At 51.5% G+C, this 18402-nt stretch overlaps 1 protein-coding gene across 1 annotated transcript in view; it reads left to right on the top strand.

The window, feature by feature from the left end:
* The window catches only part of Slc9a1 (solute carrier family 9, subfamily A (NHE1, cation proton antiporter 1), member 1), a 58009-nt gene that overhangs the window by 28084 nt on the left and 11523 nt on the right, over positions 1 to 18402 (top strand). The window contains exon 2 of the mRNA XM_005394895.2: positions 14918 to 15378. Coding sequence (XP_005394952.1) covers positions 14918 to 15378 — 461 coding nt within the window. The remainder of the gene's footprint in view (positions 1 to 14917; positions 15379 to 18402) is intronic.

Raw genomic sequence — 18402 nt, 5'->3', positions numbered from 1 at the left:
TTTTTTGGTTTTTCTCCGGTACCAGGAACCGAACTCACGACCTTGCACTTGCCAGGCAGGCGCTTTGCCGCTGAGCTAAATCCCCAGCCCCCCTAGAGTTTATGATTGATCCATGATCCAATGCTGGGATTATGGGTGTGAGTGCTACACCCGCCCTGGGGTGGATTCTTTGCATATGTAAGAGAGAGAAAGAGGCTGCTTGAGGCCACTTTTCCCTTCTGCTTTTGTTGCTTTTGCTGTTTTCCAGCACCATGAACTGTTGCCCTCTGCCATGTGCCACTCTGCCTTGGAGCCAACCAAGTATGTATGGCCTGAAACCTTCACAAACTGAGCTAAATAAACCTTTCCTTCCCTAATTTCGGGCGTTGGCTATTTTGTCCCAGCAACGAGAGAAGAGTAACCAAGACAGTTGCCCAGGTTAGTCTCAAATTTGTCATCCTCCCACTTCAGCTTCCGGAGTAGCTGAGATTACAGGTGTGCAGCACCAAGTCTCTCAAAAAGGCACTGGCAGGTGCTGGCTTGCACTCACCCAAAACTTTAGAACAGGAGCAAGCCAGCTCCTTGGCCCCACCTGCCTCCTGTGGTCATTCTATAGAACAAACACTCTCTTGGGCCCAGACATCACATTTGTTAGCAGGGACAGGGATGACAGAACCCAGCTTTGTCCTGCAACAGATACCTTGGTCAGATGTCAGAGCTGAGGAAGCTCTCAGCAAGCTGCTGGGGCTGGGGAAACTGAGGTCAGAGAACAGCAAGGGCCTGCTCCGAACACCCAGTGAGCTGAAGCCTGGGCTGGGTCCAGGCCCTTCCTTCCTCTAAATCTCTCAGAACCTTTCTGGCCTCTCAGGGCATGTTGAGGCGGGAGTGGAGGGCTCAGCCATCCTGCGAGATCGTGCAGGAGGCAGTGCTGGCCACCGCTGGAGCCTACATTGAATGGCTGGGTGGTTGGACAGCTTGGCCCACCCCAGACTGCTGAGCTTGGGCGGCCAGCGCCATCTCTCTTGACTTCTTCCCTTAGGTGTCTGGGGGCAGCGTTCCATGTCGCTGCAAGTCAGCCTTGCAGCTCTGCCTGGCTCTTCACGTTGATTAGGAATTCCTTCCACACATACAACACTCACAGGATATTTAAGGCCTTTCACCACCTGGCCCTAGGTGAGCCTGGACTGGAGTCAGCAGTCCTGGTGTTGTGACCTGGCTCCACTGTTACCCTGTGGTCTTGGGTTGTCTCTGATCTTTCCACTTCTGTTTCCTCATCTGCTCTCCACTGCCAGGCTTGCGCTGAGGACCAGAGAAAAGGCTGCTTTATAATCATTTAAGTAGCCACTTCCTCTCCAGCCTTCACGGTTATCTGCTCCCAGTGGAGATCCTCTACCTGCACACACCATGCTCATTTTCCCGTCCTGCCTTGCCGGACACCGCCGCTTCCCCTGTGGGCCTGCACAGTGCCGCGCCTTCAAGGCGAAGGCCAGTTCAGCAGAGTCCAGTGCCCATGCGCCTAGTGCCCAATGCTGGAAAGCAAGGTAGGTCAGACAAGAGTTCAGCCCTTATGGGGTCATGCAGACTCACCAGCCACGCCGCGCTCCCTACCACGCGCCAGGCCCTGGGCTCAGTGCCGGAGGAAGAGGGTAGGAACGTGCCTGTGTCCGGAGGGGAGACAACCGGCCAACCCTCCGGCATGACCAGACTCCGCATGGAGGGCTGTGTCTGGCTCCACAGGACTCTAGGGACAACCAGCATGGGATAAGCTAGAAATTGTAGGATTTCTCTCTGTCGCCTTCCTACTGTCACCTCTCAATACTCCACCTCTCTGTACCCGAGTATGGTGATATTCTGAGCAAGTTGAAGTTCATATAATGACTTTAACACAGTGGTGCCTCAGTTCACCAACTGCATTCATTCTGTGATTCTCGAAAAGATGGCCACGGTCACATTCGTGTGGGAAAGATGGCTGCGGTCGTGTCTGTCAGCCGATGCAGAGTTCTCAAAGGAAAACATTTTGCCAAATGCTTGTGTTTGCAAATCAAATTGTTGGCAAACACAAGCGTTCATGAACAGAGGTACCACTGTACTGTGTGCATCGTTCTATTTGACGGCTCAACAAATTTTGACTAGAAGGGACACTATGAACAAAAGGTATTCAGTGCTATATAGTCAGTTTCAGTTTTCCCCCAAATTTGCATTTTGCACGTTATACTCTACCCTCACTGAAAAGAAAAGTTCAGCTTTCCCATGGCTCTAAAGTTTCTAGAAACAGAACCTCTGTCATTGTTTCTCTTCCACCCCTGCTGCATCCCAGAGATGGGGCAGACAGGGCACTTGGAGCTCCTGATGTGGCCTCGTCTCCTGAGAACAGGACTGGCCAGGAGTGAGACAGCCATGCAGAGGGACAGCCGAGCCGGAGCACACACCAGGGCCACCAGGAATGGCAGGGTTGGTGGCTTGAAACCAGGTTCTTAGCTGGGTGTGGTGGCGCATGCCTGTAATCCCAGCACTGGGAGGCTGAGGCAGGAGGATCGTTGCAAGTTCGAGACCAGCCTGGGCTACAAAGTGAGCTCAAGGCCAGCCTGAACTGCATAGCGAGACCCTATCTCAAAAAGACCAAAAATAAATAAATAAATAAATAAATAAACCAGGTTCTTCTCACCCCCAGCAATGTGTGTGTGTGCTTCCTGCACACTCAGTGTTTGAAGTTTAGGAAGCCAAGAAACACCCCCATTGCCAGGAAAGTCACGTAGATGCTCAAATGCCAGTGGTGCCTTGAGGTTAAATGAAGGTACAGAGAAACCGGAAGCAAAAGCCCTTTGATTTCACTGCCAGCGACACAGGCAAAGCCTGTCTGGGGCTCCTCATAGAGGATATCAGGACATGAGAAACAAGACCACCCTGGTGCCGTTGTTGGGTGACTGTCGTGCTGTTATGGCTCAGGCAAAGACCTCCCTACATGGAGGTGGCTGTACAAGTCGGGGTGCGCTGTGAGGGATGGGGTCAACCCTGGCTTCAAAACCCTGCTCTTTGTCCTGGCTGTGTGTCCTGGGGAAAGAAAGAGGCCGTCCTCCGACCTTCTCTTTTATATCTCCAAATGAGGTGGTAATAGCACCTACTGCATGAAGCAGGGTTGTTGAGAGAATTAAACAAGATGCCACAGTAAAGTACTTAGAGCAGGCTATACCCCACAGAAGCAGCTTGACCAGATTGACAAGATTTTTTGTTTTTTGGGTTTTTTAAAAAAATTTTGACACAGAGTCTCACTAAGTCATCAGATTGCCCAGGCTGGGCTCTAATTTACAATCCTCCTGCCTCAGCCTCCTAGAATGTGAGATTATAGGTATACACTACCACATCTGGCTACATTTAATTTTATTTTTATAGTAATGGGGATTGAAGCCAGGGTCTTCATGCTGAGCTATATCTGCAACCCTTTTTACATTTTTTATTTTGAGAAGAAAAAAGAAAATTAAATTTTTTATTTTGAGACAGGGTCTTGCTGTGTTACTAAGTTGCCCCAGCTGGGCTTGATTTCAACTGGTACATAAAATTTGGGGTTGGAGCCAGTGTGGTGTTGCATGCCTATAATCCTAGCACTCAGAAGGCTGAGGCAGGAGACTGTAGTTCAAGGCCAGCCTGAACTGTATAGTGAAACCCTGTCTCAAAAAGACCAAAAAAAAAAAAAATTGGGGCCTGAGGGTATAGATGTTTCTGTAGATGTTTATGTTGTTTAAATCAGGTTAAACATCTATTTTCTCAAACATTTATTATTTCTTTATGATAAAAATTGTCTTTTACACATACTTTTAAAACTAGGGATGCAGGGCCGAGGATATAGCTCAGCAGCACAAGCGCCTGCCTGGCAAGCACAACCTCCTGAGTTCAATTCCCTGTATCAAAAAAAACCAAACCAAAACAAAACAAAAAAACTAGGGATGCAGAAAACTTTGTATGTGCCAAATTTAATGGCATAGACTGGAATGAGGGTTACGATAGTAGGTATAGGAAAAGGGGAGCCAGGCATGGTGGTGCATGCCTATAATTCCAGCACTCAGGAGGCTGATGCAGGAGGATCACTGTGAGTTTAAGGCCAGCCTGAACTACATAGTGAGACCCTGTCTCAAAAAACAAAAGGAAAAGAGGGAGAATCACTGAGAAATGATTCTCCTCTTACTTAAAGAGTTTATAAGACCAGAGATATAGCTCAGTGGTACAATGCTTGCCTGGCAAGTGCAAGGTCCCAAGTTCGATTCCTGGAACACACACAAAAAAGAGTTTATATACCATTGTAGAAAAAATTTAAATGATCTTAGGTTCTGTTTAAAGTCACCAAACCAACTGGGCATCATGGTACAGGCCTATAACCCCAGCACTCTGGGAACTGAGGCAAAAGGACTGCAAGTTCGAATGTAGCCTGAGTAATTTAATGACTTAGTAAGAGATAGAAAATGGGCTAATGGTGTAGCTCAGTGTGAAGGCCCTGGGTTAATGCCCCAGTACAGCAGAAACAATAAAACAACCAAGGAATCACATAGTCTCCTACCAGGGACCCAGGTAGGCCCTGGGAGGCAGGAGCTTGAATTCCTACCCCACCTGTCCCAAGCAAAGCGCCCCCTCGGCGCCCCCACCCGGGTAACCATGCTGCTGGCTGCTGAAGCCGTCGCCCTCGCCGGGCACCATTGCTGCTGCTGTTGTGTATCTCATGGCACACGCTGTTTACTGCCGTCCTGCTCCCTTTCCCTCCCCTCCTCTCCCCTGTGTGAGTCATCCTCTGCCTCACTGCAGGAGGGAGAATCTGCCGGGTGGCATTCATCCAACATCGGTTTCTGGAGAGCTCGGGTGACTGAGGAGGGCCGGCTGAACCCCAAAAGTGCCGTCCCAGGGTGGGGCGGGGACTACTGAAGTGGGTCTTTGAGCCCCAGGGCAAAGGCCAGTGGCAGGAGAATGGCTGCAGGCTGGGACAGGGCACTGGGGCTAGGCTGAGGTTGGGGGCCTGTGTGAAGGTTGGGGGACCCTCTGAGGCCAGCGGCATTGAATCAGTTCCTCCTGCCATCTGCTTGCTTCAGGCCCATGTGCCAGTGTCTCCTCCACCTCCCAGCCTCGTTTCCTGCTGACTGCAGACCCCAGGAGGCTCAGAGGCTCTGAGGTTCATTCTCTGTGCATTTGTTTCACTCCTTTCCCCGACCCTTGAGGCCAAACTTCAGCCCTCTTAACCCGCTTTTCCTGAGTATCTTTTCGGGACCCAGGGCCGGGTGCTAGGGTGCCTCACAGACCTGAGCACCTAGGTCCTGGGGGTGGGGAGCACCTGACTCAGCCTCGGGCTGCAGGGAAGGCTTTTCAGAGAATGCAGCAGCGGAGTGTGTTTTGAGAGGTGGGTAAAGTTCGAGGAGGAGAGTTTCCCAGGGAGCGTGTAGATGTGGGGTTGGGGGATACCTGGGCCCTGAGTAGAGCGGCTGATGAATGGGGCGGTTGAAGAGAAGGGGGTGGCAAGAGAGGGACGGCGCACGGTGAGGGGCTTGTCCCCAGTGCTAAGGTCCTCGACCTTGGAATCTTTTGTTTGTTTGGTTTTTTTTTTGCTTTTCTTCCCGTACCGGGGATCAAACTCACGACCTTGGGCTTGCCAGGCAGGCGCTGTGCCGCTGAGCTAAATCCCCAGCCCCTCGACCTTGGAATCTTGACCACAGTGCTCCTGCCTCCGGCTGGAACAGCATCTCAGGGGCTCCTAGCTGCATTGTTCTGCTTATTACTTGGGGGCGCCCAGTCCCCTCCAGCCCACCATGGCTCTTCTGACCTTTCCTGTCTTACTAGCGCTCGGCCACCTCCCGCTGTACAAGGTGCTTCTGTGGCACACGAGGAAACTGAAGCCTGTCCGTTGTCGTGAAGGTTAGCTCAGAGCCTAAGATCACTGGAGGGCAGAGCTGGGCCCGGAACCTAGCCTTGGCCCTCTGGCCGGCCTTCTTTTGCCCCGGCCATGGGCAGCCTAGCATTGCTGCTTGTTTTCTGCTGGCTTTTCAGCTGTTCTCCCATCCACCTGATGTTCTTGGCGGGTGGGAGCCTGTCTCCCCAGCCGGGTAGGACTCTGAAGTGTGGACTGAGGCAAGCGGAAGAATGTCAGGGAAAGGCACAGAGAGAGACTGGCTTCCCTCACTTGGGAACTGAGTCCTACCCAGGTACTTGGAACAGATTTATTTATGGCTGTTTTTGTGGGGGAGTCGTGTTGCAGACTTAAACTGTCTTCCTGTTGATCCTGACAGGCACAGTCTCACTGCAGCAGCTCGGCGCAGGAACTGGTAATTAGGAGACTAGGGTTCTAATTACGACTGTCTTCCCAGCCAGGGAGCCTTGGGCGGATCACCTCTCTGACCCTCCTTTCCTTCATCTATCAAGTGGAGGTCAGGGGAGAACATGAAATGAGAGGAGGGGTGGAAAAGCCCCAGCTCGGCACCTCACGTCAGATACCGTACGTGTTAACACGTTTTTCCTGCTCCAGAGTGTGTATCTTACAGTGGATCACGATCACGTGCAGTCCTACGGAGTGGACATTACTGATTTATAGTGTTTATTTTTTTATTTTTATTTATTTATTTTTGGGTTTTTTTTTTTTATTTCCTGGTACTGGGGATTGAACTCACGACGTTGCACTTGCCGGGCAGGCACTGTGCCACTGAGCTAAATCCCCAGCCCCTTGATTTACAGTTTTTAAAAAGTGTTCTTCATTGAGTCACCCGGGCCAGGTAGTTCTCATTAAATTATCTCAATGGTACAGCCACCTTGAGCATCATCCTAGGTACTGAGGGGAAATGAGACTCAGACACATGTACCAGGTTTGTGCTAAGTATTTTACACACTATCTCATTTAATCTTTTTGTGGGGAGGTGCTAGGACTGAATAGGACCTTGCATGTGCTAGGCAAGTGCTCTACCACTGAGTAACATCACCAGCCCTTCTTAAAATTTTATTTTGAGACAAGATCTCACAAAGTTGCCCAGGTTGGCCTTAAATTTGGGATTCTCCTGCCTCACCTTCCCCGGAAGCTGGGATTACAGGCTTGTCTTGTCATGCCCAGTGCCGCTTAATCTTCACAGCAGTCTCCATGTGTGTATTGACAAAGGCTTGAAGCCAGTCTGCCTTCCTATTTATCTTCCCTTTTTTTCATTATCCAGATAGTATCCATTTGTTGTGTGTAAGGTACTGTGGAAGGTGTTTTAGAAGACATAGCTCCTTCTTTGGCATACTTTTATTGATCCTTCAAAGGCCAGTTCAAATAGTCCTTGCTCTGGGAACACCACCTACTCTTTTTGTTTCTTTAACACCACATTGTTTTTTGGTTGTTTTGTTTTGTTTTTTAGTATTTTGAGACAGACTCATGCTATGTACCCTTGGCTGGCCTTAAACTGGTGGTGATCCTCCTGCCTTAGCCTCCCGGGCACCGGGATAACAGGTGTGTACCTCCATGCCCAGCTGATAGCACATATTCTTTTTTTCTCACTTTTCTCTCCAATCAGATTTTATTGGTAAATTTTAGTTATACATAACGACCCACATATTCTTGGAAGCACAGATCCATCTTCACCCACCTTCTCCCTCTTTCCCATACTTTACATCAAAGGAGTTGAGTCAAGTGTTTTGTTTTTGTTTGATTGCAGTACTGGGTATCGAACCCAGGGAGTACTGAACTGTATGAACCTTTTATATTTTTTAAATTTTGAGACAGTGGCTTGCTAAGTTGCTCAGGCTGTCTCTGAACCTGGGCTGCTCCTGCTTCAGCTTTCTAAGTAACTAGAATTATAGGCATGCACTGCCTCACCTGGATGACAAATCAATATTATCTCAGTTCACAAGTAATTAATGCCTACGCTGGCCTAGAAGCTGGAGAGCCAGATGACTAGAAAGTTCTCACCCTTAGGGAGCTTCTAGCCCAGCCGTGGACACGTGAACACTAACCGGTCACAAGAACTCAGTGTTCGTGTTTTACTTAGGTTTTGTTTGGGGACAGGGTGTTGCTATGTGTGGAACTCTGTAGCCCAGGCTGGCCTTGAGCTTGTGATCCTCCTGCTTCAGATTCCGAGTGCTGGGATTGCAGGCTTGTGCGCCACACCTGCTTTCACAAGAAAATGATAATAGTGATAGCCACCAGTTTCCACTAATGTTGCATCCCAGCATTATTTGGCATTCTTTACCTTGCTGTCTTGTGGGGAAACAGGGGAAGGAGCTGTGAAGTACCTTGCGCAGGCCACCCTGCTGCTCCCGGGTTGAGCCATTTGTGGAGGTGGGAACTCAGGGCCGGGGGCTGGTGCCACGCGTGTCTCCTTGTCGGGGCTGCTGGGAGCCACGGAGGCAGCACTGAGTCAGGCCTATCTACTTTATCTCGCTCCTTGGTGCACACAGCTGGCCTTGATGTAGGAAGAATCGACATTCTGAATTACAAACTGCCTGTGTTCCTAAGAGTTGATAGAAAAGACTTACTCTTCCCAGCTGGGTTAGCTCCGGAGGGCTTCCAGGAATTGCTGGCTTCAGGACTTCCTGAGATCATTACAAGGCCAGCAGGGGCATGGGGAGCGGTGAGAGACTTCCTTAGAGAAGAGCTCCCAGAAGAAATGGCTACTCATGGTCCTCTAGGAACTGCTTTGGACCTCTTCAGTCGTGGGCAGATGCTCCCCGTGGAAACAAAATACAAAGAAAACTAGGGATAACTTGGCAGGTGGTTAAGATCACAGACCCTGGAGCCAGGCTGCCTAGGTTCTCAGTTCCAGCTCGCAGCTGTGTGACTTGAGCAAGTTGTTTAACCTTTCTATGCCTGGGTTTCCTCATCTGTAAAATCTTACCTCTAGATGAGATAAAAAGTGTCAGTGTGTGCTGTTATAAACTGTGGAGTGCTGGGCTTTCGCTGTGAGGTATTTCCTTTCACTGCTGTAGTCCAGACTGGTTGCTGGGGCAGTTGAAGAGGGAGTTAAGGAAATGGAACCACTGTGCAAGTAGGAATCCCTTGGGACCTGGCCGAGTTGCAGCCCCAGCGCAGTCCTCAGAACTGGAAATAGGGCGGCAGGGCCCCTAGCCTACCCTGGGTCCCTGGTGGCCAGCACTGGTGGGCCTCAGCGTCCCCTTTTCCCAGCACTCCCCTCTGACTTCCTGGCTAGAGGAGGGCTGGGGAAGTGGGATAGGGATTTGGTCACCCTGGCAACTGAGAGTGCCTGTCTGAGCAGATGGTGACAGTCTGAGAGATGCAGACAAAATGTTCTCGTGGTAAAGGGCTCAGGGCTCCCACCAACCCAAGGTTTGGTGACGTGTCTGTCCACGTGTCCCTGTGTGTGTGCACGAGGGGCACAGAAGTGTTCAAACTGCCACCTACACTGGGTCAGGAGTGAAAAATACCTCTCCGTAGCCCAGCCTCTTCTCAAGGGGAGGCCAGCCTTGAACCAGTGGACGGCGGGTTTGCCCTGGGGCTCGGGGTGCTGAATCCTACACTTGCCAGCCTCTTCTGTGGGAGGACCTGCAGGCAGGAGGCCTCTGAGCAGCACTGTCTTCTCCGGTGGAACTGCTCATGTGACCACTGACACTGGCTCCCTGTGAGTGTTCATTTTCCTAACCACGTAATGGAGAATTAAATGCTCCCCATGAGTCTGTTCTCGCTCTCATGTCTCTGAATCCGATTCTGACTGCCCCGCCCCACCTCGATTCCATCCTGGTGACATCACCACTGCCACAGGCTGGAGCCCTGGGAAGTTCCGCCCCACTTCTTGGCATTCTGCGATCTTGCTTCAGTATCAGGATACCTGGGACTCTGTCTGTTCTCCCATGCCCTTTCACCACACCTAGTCTCGGCAGGCTTTCTGAGCTTTGAGGGACTCTTAGATGGTGTAGTCCAGGCCTTGGGAAAACATGCCCAGGGCTGCCCCTCCCTTCACTGAGCTGGAAGGAGCCGCCTCCTCCGGACAGAGTCCACCCCTCCCCCACCCAGGAAGCACTTTCCAGTAATATGCCGCCTACTGTGGGCCAGGGGCCAAGACCAGATCCAGACTTCACCCCAAAGCCTGGACCCAGCCCAGCCCAGCCCAGCCCAGCCCTGCCCTGCCCTGCCCTGCCCTGCCCTGCCCTGCCCTGTCCTACCCTAACCTGCCCTGCCCTGCCCTCTGTGCCCTGTCCTGCACCCCCCTGCACGCCCTGCATGCCCTCCAAGCCCTCCAAGGCCCAGAGCTCCTGCTGTTCACTGGGGGGCAGGGCCAAACTCAAGACTGGAGAAAGGCACGGGCTGCTTCAGGAACACAGCTCCAGCCTGGTACCTGGAAGCAGACTTAAGTAAAAAGGGTTTGCGGGCCCCTCCCGCATCAGGAGGCCTGGGACTTAGTCCTTGGGAGTCTGGTGAGGTGTCCTCCTCCGGAACTCCCAGTTCTCACCCGTGCTTTCGCTGTCTCTACCTATGATGGCAGTCTTATGGTCCGGAAAGCACGGCTACCCCCCAAAATACTGGTGCCTGAGCAAAGGACTCATTAGTGCTCTGCCCCAGGTTTGAGGCGTCTAAGCTACATATAGGAGTTTCTCCTACTCACAGGAAGCCACCTCACCTTGCAGAACCCAGCTTTGTCTTCTGCAAAATGGGTACAAGCTGGGCATGGGGTGTACACCTGAGGCAGGAGCTTGTGAAGCCCAGCCTGGGCCATGTAGTGACTCATCTATGAATGAATGAATGAATGAATGAATGGGCTGGGGATATAGTTTAGTGCAAAAGCCTTTGGTCCAATTCCCAGGACCACAAAAAGGTTGTGGTGAGGGAACACCTGCTCCACAGAGCTACTGTGAGGACAGAATGTGGTGGCACGTACACAGCAAGGACAGTGCTGACTTGTGGACACCTTCAGGAATGAAATTCATCCTTCATGGCCTTGGTTTGCTTCATTACAGGCCTTTCTCCTCCCCTGGGAGGAGCTGCGACTGGCTTGTCTCTGGGTCTCCAGTTTGCTGGCATATCCTGTTCCAGGAATGCTCCCACAGGGTGGGAGGCATTTTTTCAAGGCTTGGTGGAGGTAGAAGTCCTTCCCTGAGCTCTTTAGACCTTGCTTCCTTGTAAGACACCTGTTGGTGCAGGGCCAGGAGACGCAGAGTCTGCTGGCTGGAGCTGGACTCTGGCGTTGGGAAGCTGTTTTCTGGCCTGTGCCTATCAGAACTCTACTGCCCTAAAGCCCTGTGTTAGATTTCTTTTTTTTGTCTATTTTGAGACAGGGTCTCGCTATGCAGTTCAGGCCAGCCTTGAGCCTGGCTCTTTTTTCTTTTTAGAAAGAAGCAGTGGCAAAGTTTATTTGAAAAAGTAAAAGTGAAGAGTGAGGGAGAAACTGGCTGTGCAGAGTGAGCTTGGCCCGAGTAAAGGAGGAAAAGAAAACACCTTGGAGAAAGAGAGGGCTATTGTGAGGAAGGCTATGGTAGCCCTTTTTGTTTTGTTTTTGTTTTTGTTTTTCTGTTTTGTTCTGTTCGTTTTTTTGAGACAAGGTCTTGCTATAGATTTTGAGTTCAGGCCGGCCTTGAACTCAGTATGTAGCCCAGGCTGGCTCAAACCTGCAGTGCCCCTCCTGCGCATGCTGGGGTTATAGGTGTGGACTGCAGTGCCCATTCGGCTCACAGTTTTGGAGGTTTTAGTCCGTAAATGGTTGGTCCTGGTGCCTTGGGCCTGTAGTGAGGCCCATTGTGATAGGAGCACATGGCAGAGCAAAACCACTTATATAATGAGCAAAAAGAATGAGGTGGGGACCAGAGGCCCCACAGGCCCCTTGGAGAGCATGCGCCCACAGACTGCAGGACCTCCTGTTAGGTGGTGTTACAGCTTCTGCCACCTCCCAATAGTACCACCCTGGGGCCCAGGCCTTTAAAATATGGGCCTTTGGGGGACATTCAAGATCCAAACTTTGCAGCCATGCCTTCCTCTCTCCCCGCCAGAGTATCACAGGTCTGGGTTGGTGCCATGGCGCTGTCTCCACTGCTTCTGCCTGAGTTGACTGATCTAAGTGGGTGCCATAGAGCCCCACATCAGTGTGCTCCCCTCATCTTCGGGGAGTCCCTGCTCTAGACAGTGACTGTGAACTGAAGGTTGTGAGAGAGAGAGACGCCAGGAAAGGTCTCTGCCCTCACCTGGGCAGACAGAGTGGTCAGGGAACCCTTCTGGAAGAAGAGGGAGAAGTCCGTGGCGTCGGCCACACGGTGGGGGTGGGGAGCGCAGGAATGGTGCCTAGAGAAGTAGACTGGGCAGAGGTCTGCAGGCAGAAGAGAAAGTGGCTCGTTTGGGACAATTAAAGAAATTTGCCTGAATCTTAAGGAGTGCCTGTGGGGAGAACGGGACCTGAGGCAAGACTGGATGACAGCGCAGTGCTGAGTTTGACCTGGAGGCCGTACAGCAGGAGAGACTTGGAGCAGCATGACCCAGCCCTTCCCAGTGTACCAGCTGCCCACACACTGGGCAGAAGTGGTGGACTCTGCAAAGACTGGGGGACTTTTTATCATAAGAGGTGACTTTTGGTCAGGTCTGTTTTGAAATCAGGAAAACACACAAGGTGGATTTGAGGTCTCCTCCCAGGCTAAGATGGAGACATGTCTTTTTTTTCCCTTAACATGTTTTGCATGTCTCCTGGGAGTTTGGCACTGTGCTCATGTTCTGGGCCTGGATAGTGTTTTGAATGTGAGCTTTTTTTTTTCTTTTGGTTTTTTTTTCTTTTCTTTTTTTTTTCGTTTTTTGGTACCAGGAATCGAACTCAGGACCTTGTGCTTGCCAGGCAGGTGCTTATACCACTGAGCTATATCCCCAGGCCCTGGAGTGTGAGCTTTGACTTGTAGCTGAGTCAGCATTGCTGAGGTCAGTCCCTGAGAAGAAAATGGGCTTTGGCCATAGAAAGAAGGAGTCCCTCTCCTTCTTAAGGACCTCAGGGATGCACTGGGCATGTGGCTCAGTGGTAGAGAGCTTGGTAGCATGCACCATCCCCAGCACTGCAAAAAAAAATCATAAACCAAGGATCTCAGGGTACTGAGAGCAGTGGCCTGGCCAAACAGTTTGTTTTATGGCTTGTGTCTAGATGTCCCCCCAAAACCTCATGCATTCATAGGTGGAGCTTTTCAGAGGTGGCTGGATTTAAAGTGTGTGATGCTGGGATCAAGGGTATGTGATTAGCTGGGAATATAGCTCAGTGGCACAAGCGCCTGCCTAGCCAAGCTCAAGGTCCTGAGTTCGATTCCCAGTACCAAAAACAAAAACAAAAAAACCAAGAAGGGTGTATGATTCTAAATCAGTCCACTGATTGGTTGGCATAGTTCTGGGAGTGAATAATGGGAAGGCCCAAGTTAGGTGTGAGTGCTACTGCCCTAAGGATGGTAGCCTGGATAGAGTGTAAGGGACAGAAAGGGCTGCTGCCACCACTTGCTGCAATGAGAAAAGTAACTAACATAGGAAGCATCATATGTCCTGCCCCCACTGCCCCAACAGCTTACTGGCTAGGGAAGGGTGAGGGCTTTCTGCCTGAGCAAAGCTGGCCAGGCTGACCCTGGGGATTAGGGTACCCAGCATGCAGCTGGGTGCCCAGGTTTCCTCCACCCACTTCCCTGCCAAAAACAAAACAATAGAATAAACAAAACCAAATAACTTGTAGGAAACTTGGAGCTCTGTAGTTGAAGCTGGCGTTGAAAGGCCCTCTCTGGCAGGGATTTTTGCTACCTCGTTTTGGTTTGGAGCCCTAAGGTAGGCCCCAGCAGAGAAGTGTTTCTGCGGGCCAGGACTGGCTTGGGAAAATGGTTTGTGGGTCTCGGAGGGACATGCAGATGCCCTGATGGGGAAGAAAGCTAGGAAACCTTGAATTTCAGAACTAAGAAATTTGCTGGGAGCTGGGGGGCAGACCTGGGTTCCCTCCTGCTTCCTTTGCTTAGTTGCCTTACTTTTGGCATGTCGCCTCCCCTTTCTGAGCCTCAGTTGCCCCATCTTTGGAGTAGGTAGAATTGGCCTAGAGATGGTGGCAAGTAGATTCTGTCTCATATGCCAAAACTGATTGCTGTTGACCTCTTAGAGCCACCCTGTATTAAGCAGTTGCCCGCCCTCCACAGGCAAGCATGTCGTGATAATGTACAAAGTCTGCCACCACACCTCTGGGATTGGAGGTCACTGGATGTGCTCTGCAGATTTTTTGTTGTTGTTGTTTTCTGTTTGTTTTTTGTCTTTTAGAGACAGGGTCTGGCTATGCAGTTCAGGCTGGCCTTGAGCTCACTTTGTAGACCAGGCTGGTCTCGAACTCAACAATCCTCCTGCCTTAGCCTCCTGAGTGCTGAGATTACAAGCATGTGCCACCGCTCCTGGCATGCTCTGCAGATTTGTAGACCTCAGGCCTCCTGGACTAATGTTCTTTGATTGTTCTGTGGTTTCTTTTATCTCCTGTGCCACTTCTTCACCATTCATTGTCTTCTTTTGGCTTTAATACCTCCATGACAGGGATCTCACCACCTTCCCTCAGACAGAACCATTAGATGGTTATTTTTTCCCATGGAGCTCATGTGTGCCTTCCTGACCTTGTGCCTGGAAAGATGCCTTGGGTTCAGATGTAGGTTTATAGCCTTAGGTACTCAGTGCCTCAGTAATCAACTTATAATTTCTGCCTTCTGGCAACATACAGACTGCTGCTTTCTAATACCTTATGACAGTGACAGAGACAGACAGCATGGGAATATCCTTTGAAAAAAAGCACTTTAAAGACATCACTTGTTTTATACCACAACCTTGTGAAGCTGGTATTATCCCTTCCATTTTACAGGCAAGGAAACTGAGGCCCAGAGAGTTAACAGAGCAGCCTTCTGAGACCAAGCCTGTGCACCTCTCGCCAGCTGCTCTCCTGGTCCCCAGCCCTGTCCCCAGCCTTCTGCTCTCCTGGCTCCCCCAAAAGCCCATGGCCTCCCGTTCTCTCGCCCTCCGCAGGTTTCCATGTGATCCCCACTATCTCGAGCATCGTCCCGGAGAGCTGCCTGCTGATCGTGGTGGGGCTGCTGGTGGGGGGCCTGATCAAGGGCGTAGGCGAGACGCCCCCCTTCCTGCAGTCAGACGTCTTCTTCCTCTTCCTGCTGCCGCCAATCATCCTGGATGCGGGCTACTTCCTGCCCCTGCGGCAGTTCACAGAGAACCTGGGCACCATCCTGATCTTCGCCGTGGTGGGCACACTGTGGAATGCCTTCTTCTTGGGCGGCCTCATGTTTGCCGTGTGCCAGGTGGGCGGTGAGCAGATCAACAACATCGGCCTGCTGGACACCCTGCTCTTTGGCAGCATAATCTCGGCTGTGGACCCGGTGGCTGTGCTGGCCGTCTTTGAGGAGATCCACATCAATGAGCTGCTGCACATCCTTGTCTTCGGGGAATCCCTGCTCAATGACGCCGTCACTGTGGTGAGGGGCCAGGGGCCACGCCCACACGCACACAGGGCACAGCCCGAGTTGGGTCCAGAAACCAATCCCGAACACACTTCCTAATAACAGTAACAGAAACCCCCAGTGCCTGTCCATGCGCTTCCTGAGTGCCAGGCACGGTGCTGAGCCCTGTGATACAAACTTTCCCACGGAATCCTCAGGACAGCCTGAGGAGAGATTTACTGTCCTCACTTTACAGAGGAAGAAACAGGGCCAAAGAAGTTACATAGCCTGCTAGAATGTGATAGAAGCAGGACTTAAAGCAGTGTGATGGAACCTCTTTGTGATTGAACCAGGTCTGTCTCATTCCAGGGCCTGAGCTCTTGACCTTACTAGGTTTTATGCTGCCCCCTTAACTTGCACTTTGATGTGATCTTGGCCAAATTACTTATTCTCCTTGTGCCTCAGTTTCCTCTTTATGGCCCATTTCATCTCTCATGAAGGGCCATTAGCTCTCATTTGTCTGTATCTTAAGTCTAGAATTTAGTAAACACTAGAATTTAGTATGTGCAGAGTTTTTGGGTGGAGATTATGGAAAAAGGCCTTGCCTCCCTCCCCCAAACCCCAAGAAGGTGATAAGTGAAATGAATTGTCTACTTGCTTGCTGTGTGACCTTAAGCAAGTGACTCTAGCTCTCTGGGCCTCGCGTGTGACAGCTGCAAAGTGGCACCATGTCAGTGCCTTCCCTGAGGGTCTAGTGACAACAGGTACCCAACCAAGGCTTGTGTGTAGTCACGCTGTCGAGGCTGCATATGTCCTCCCTGACAGCAGTTTCCTCAGGAAATGAGTTTGTGTGTGTACACATTCATGTCCTCCTCCTGAGCGGGGCCACTCAGAGCAGCCGCAGGCACAGGAAGTGCAAGGATGCGTGTGCGTGCTTAGTCCCCACGCACACATATTCCCTGTTCACCCCAGCGCTGCAGGAAGCAGCACCTCCAAGCAGTGACAGTCTGGTATTCAGCCGTGGCAGCCTCGGCTTCCTCTTCTTCCGTGCCCCTTGGCCTGGTCCTCAAGGGGCTGGGTAGAGCAGCAGCCTGGCCTGAGCAGGCAGGCCTCTGTCCTGGTCTCGTCTAGCACCAGCTCTTACCCAGGGTTAACACAGCAGTCTTGAATTCTCCACTTGTGACACAGGGCTCTCAGAAGCCAGCACATCATACTCCTAGAGGTTTTTTTTGGGGGGGTGGGTGGAGAGGTTGGGGGTCCTGGGGATCAAACCAAGGCTTCATGCATGCTAGGCAAGCACTCTCTACCACTGAGCCATAGCCTCAGCCCTTTCTCAGGGTTCCTACAGGAGTTCCCCTCACTAATATTGGTGATGCCAGTGTGGGGCCAGAGCTACTGGGAACAGTGGGTGTGCTTGTGTCAAGGGGGTAACTCAGATGCAGCTGCATCTCCAGGGGTGGTGATGGTCGTGGTGGTGATTGTTGCTGGTCATCCAGTACTTCCTGTCCAGATGTGCACTACCTCCCCTGATCCGCAAGTAACTGCATGAGGTTGGCACTGTTATCCTCGTTTTATAGATGAAGAAACTGAGGCACCAAGTTATATTAGCTGAGATGTAGCTGGGGTTCATATCTGCATAGTCCAGTCCAGTTCAGAGTCCAGACACAGACCTGTGTGTCTGCCCCATTAGCCCATGTGGTAGACCATGAATCCCCCCAAGCCAGGAATCAGGTTAGGTGGCCCAGGGCTGAGAGTGTACCTGCTGATGTGACTGTCCGCTGCTCATGCCCTGCCCTGTCTCCCAGATGGCTGTGGTCCAGGCAGCACCAGGCCCTGGCCAGTGTCCCACATCTGCCCTTCCTGCCTGGCCCAAGTTGGGTCTTTCCTGGAGCCCTGGGTGTGGGTGTCCTCCCCGTTTTCCAGACAGTAAAGCTGCCCCTGGTCTGCCTGGAATCAGGTCTGTGCCCTGGTGCAGTTCGCCCTCCATGTCCCTACCTGCTTGCCTCCAGGGACTGCCCAGGTGCTGGGGGCTTTGGAGATTTCCCTGTCATAGATTCTCATGACTTCTCTTCACTCCCATCAGGCCTGGAAAGTCCCAGCTGGTTGCTGGCAGAGCTGCCTAGACTGGATTGGACTTGAATAGACCAGAGAGCCAATGGTGCCAGCCCCTAGGAGTGCAGAATGTCAAAGCTGAGCCTACCGAGGAGGCCTGAGTCCACAGCCATCAGTGAACAAGTTCTGGACCCAGTCCTACTGGGCTGGGGGGCCTTCTGCCTTGTTCCTTTACCTCTCTGGACCTCAGTTTAGCAAGGGAGCAGCCATCCGTGGCCTGCCTGACTCAAGAGGTTGTACAGCGCTGCCTAGGCGGAAGATGGTTCAAAGGCTTTCCAGTGAATGAAGTGCCATTTTGACATTCGACGGTAGTGTTACAGAGACCGTCTGTTTCCTAGACCAGAAGATGGAAGCCTTAGAGAGTCTCTAGTTCCACAGCACCTGAACTTGGCTGCCCATTGCAACCACTGGGGAGTTTGTTAATGGAGATTTCTCAGCACACTCAGAGAGCTGAGTCTGGCATTATCTGGCCACATGATTTTCAGAGGTTAAGAACTGTTGTTCTAGTTCATTGTCTGAACCTCCTTGCTTTGTGCCAAAGGAGAGACTGAAATCCAGAGAGGAGTGAGATGGACCAATTTAATGGTACTGGTACCTGCTAACACCGTACTGGGTGCTTTACTAACTGAATCTTTACCACAGCCCTGTAAAGTGGGCACACTTTCTGCGCTCACTTCATAGACGAGAAAACTGAAGCATAGACAGTCTGAGTATTTGGCCCTGTGTACACAATAGGGAATAGCAGGGCAAGGATTCCAGCCTGAGTCCTTTGGCTTCAGGGTTTGTGCTCATAACCAGCATGGCCTGTGGCAGACCGCAGTCAAGCCACTTTGGCCCCCTGGTTTTTTTTTTGTTCTGGGAATTAAACTCACGACCTCACACTCGCAGGCAGGCACTGTGAGGGCCCCTGGTTTCTGAGTATCTGCTTGGCACTAGGGTTTCTCTCCT

This window comes from Chinchilla lanigera, unplaced genomic scaffold, assembly GCF_000276665.1.
Source record: "Chinchilla lanigera isolate Chin_1 unplaced genomic scaffold, ChiLan1.0 scaffold00051, whole genome shotgun sequence".
Lineage (NCBI taxonomy): Eukaryota > Metazoa > Chordata > Mammalia > Rodentia > Chinchillidae > Chinchilla > Chinchilla lanigera.
This window is presented reverse-complemented; position numbering and strand designations above follow the sequence as displayed.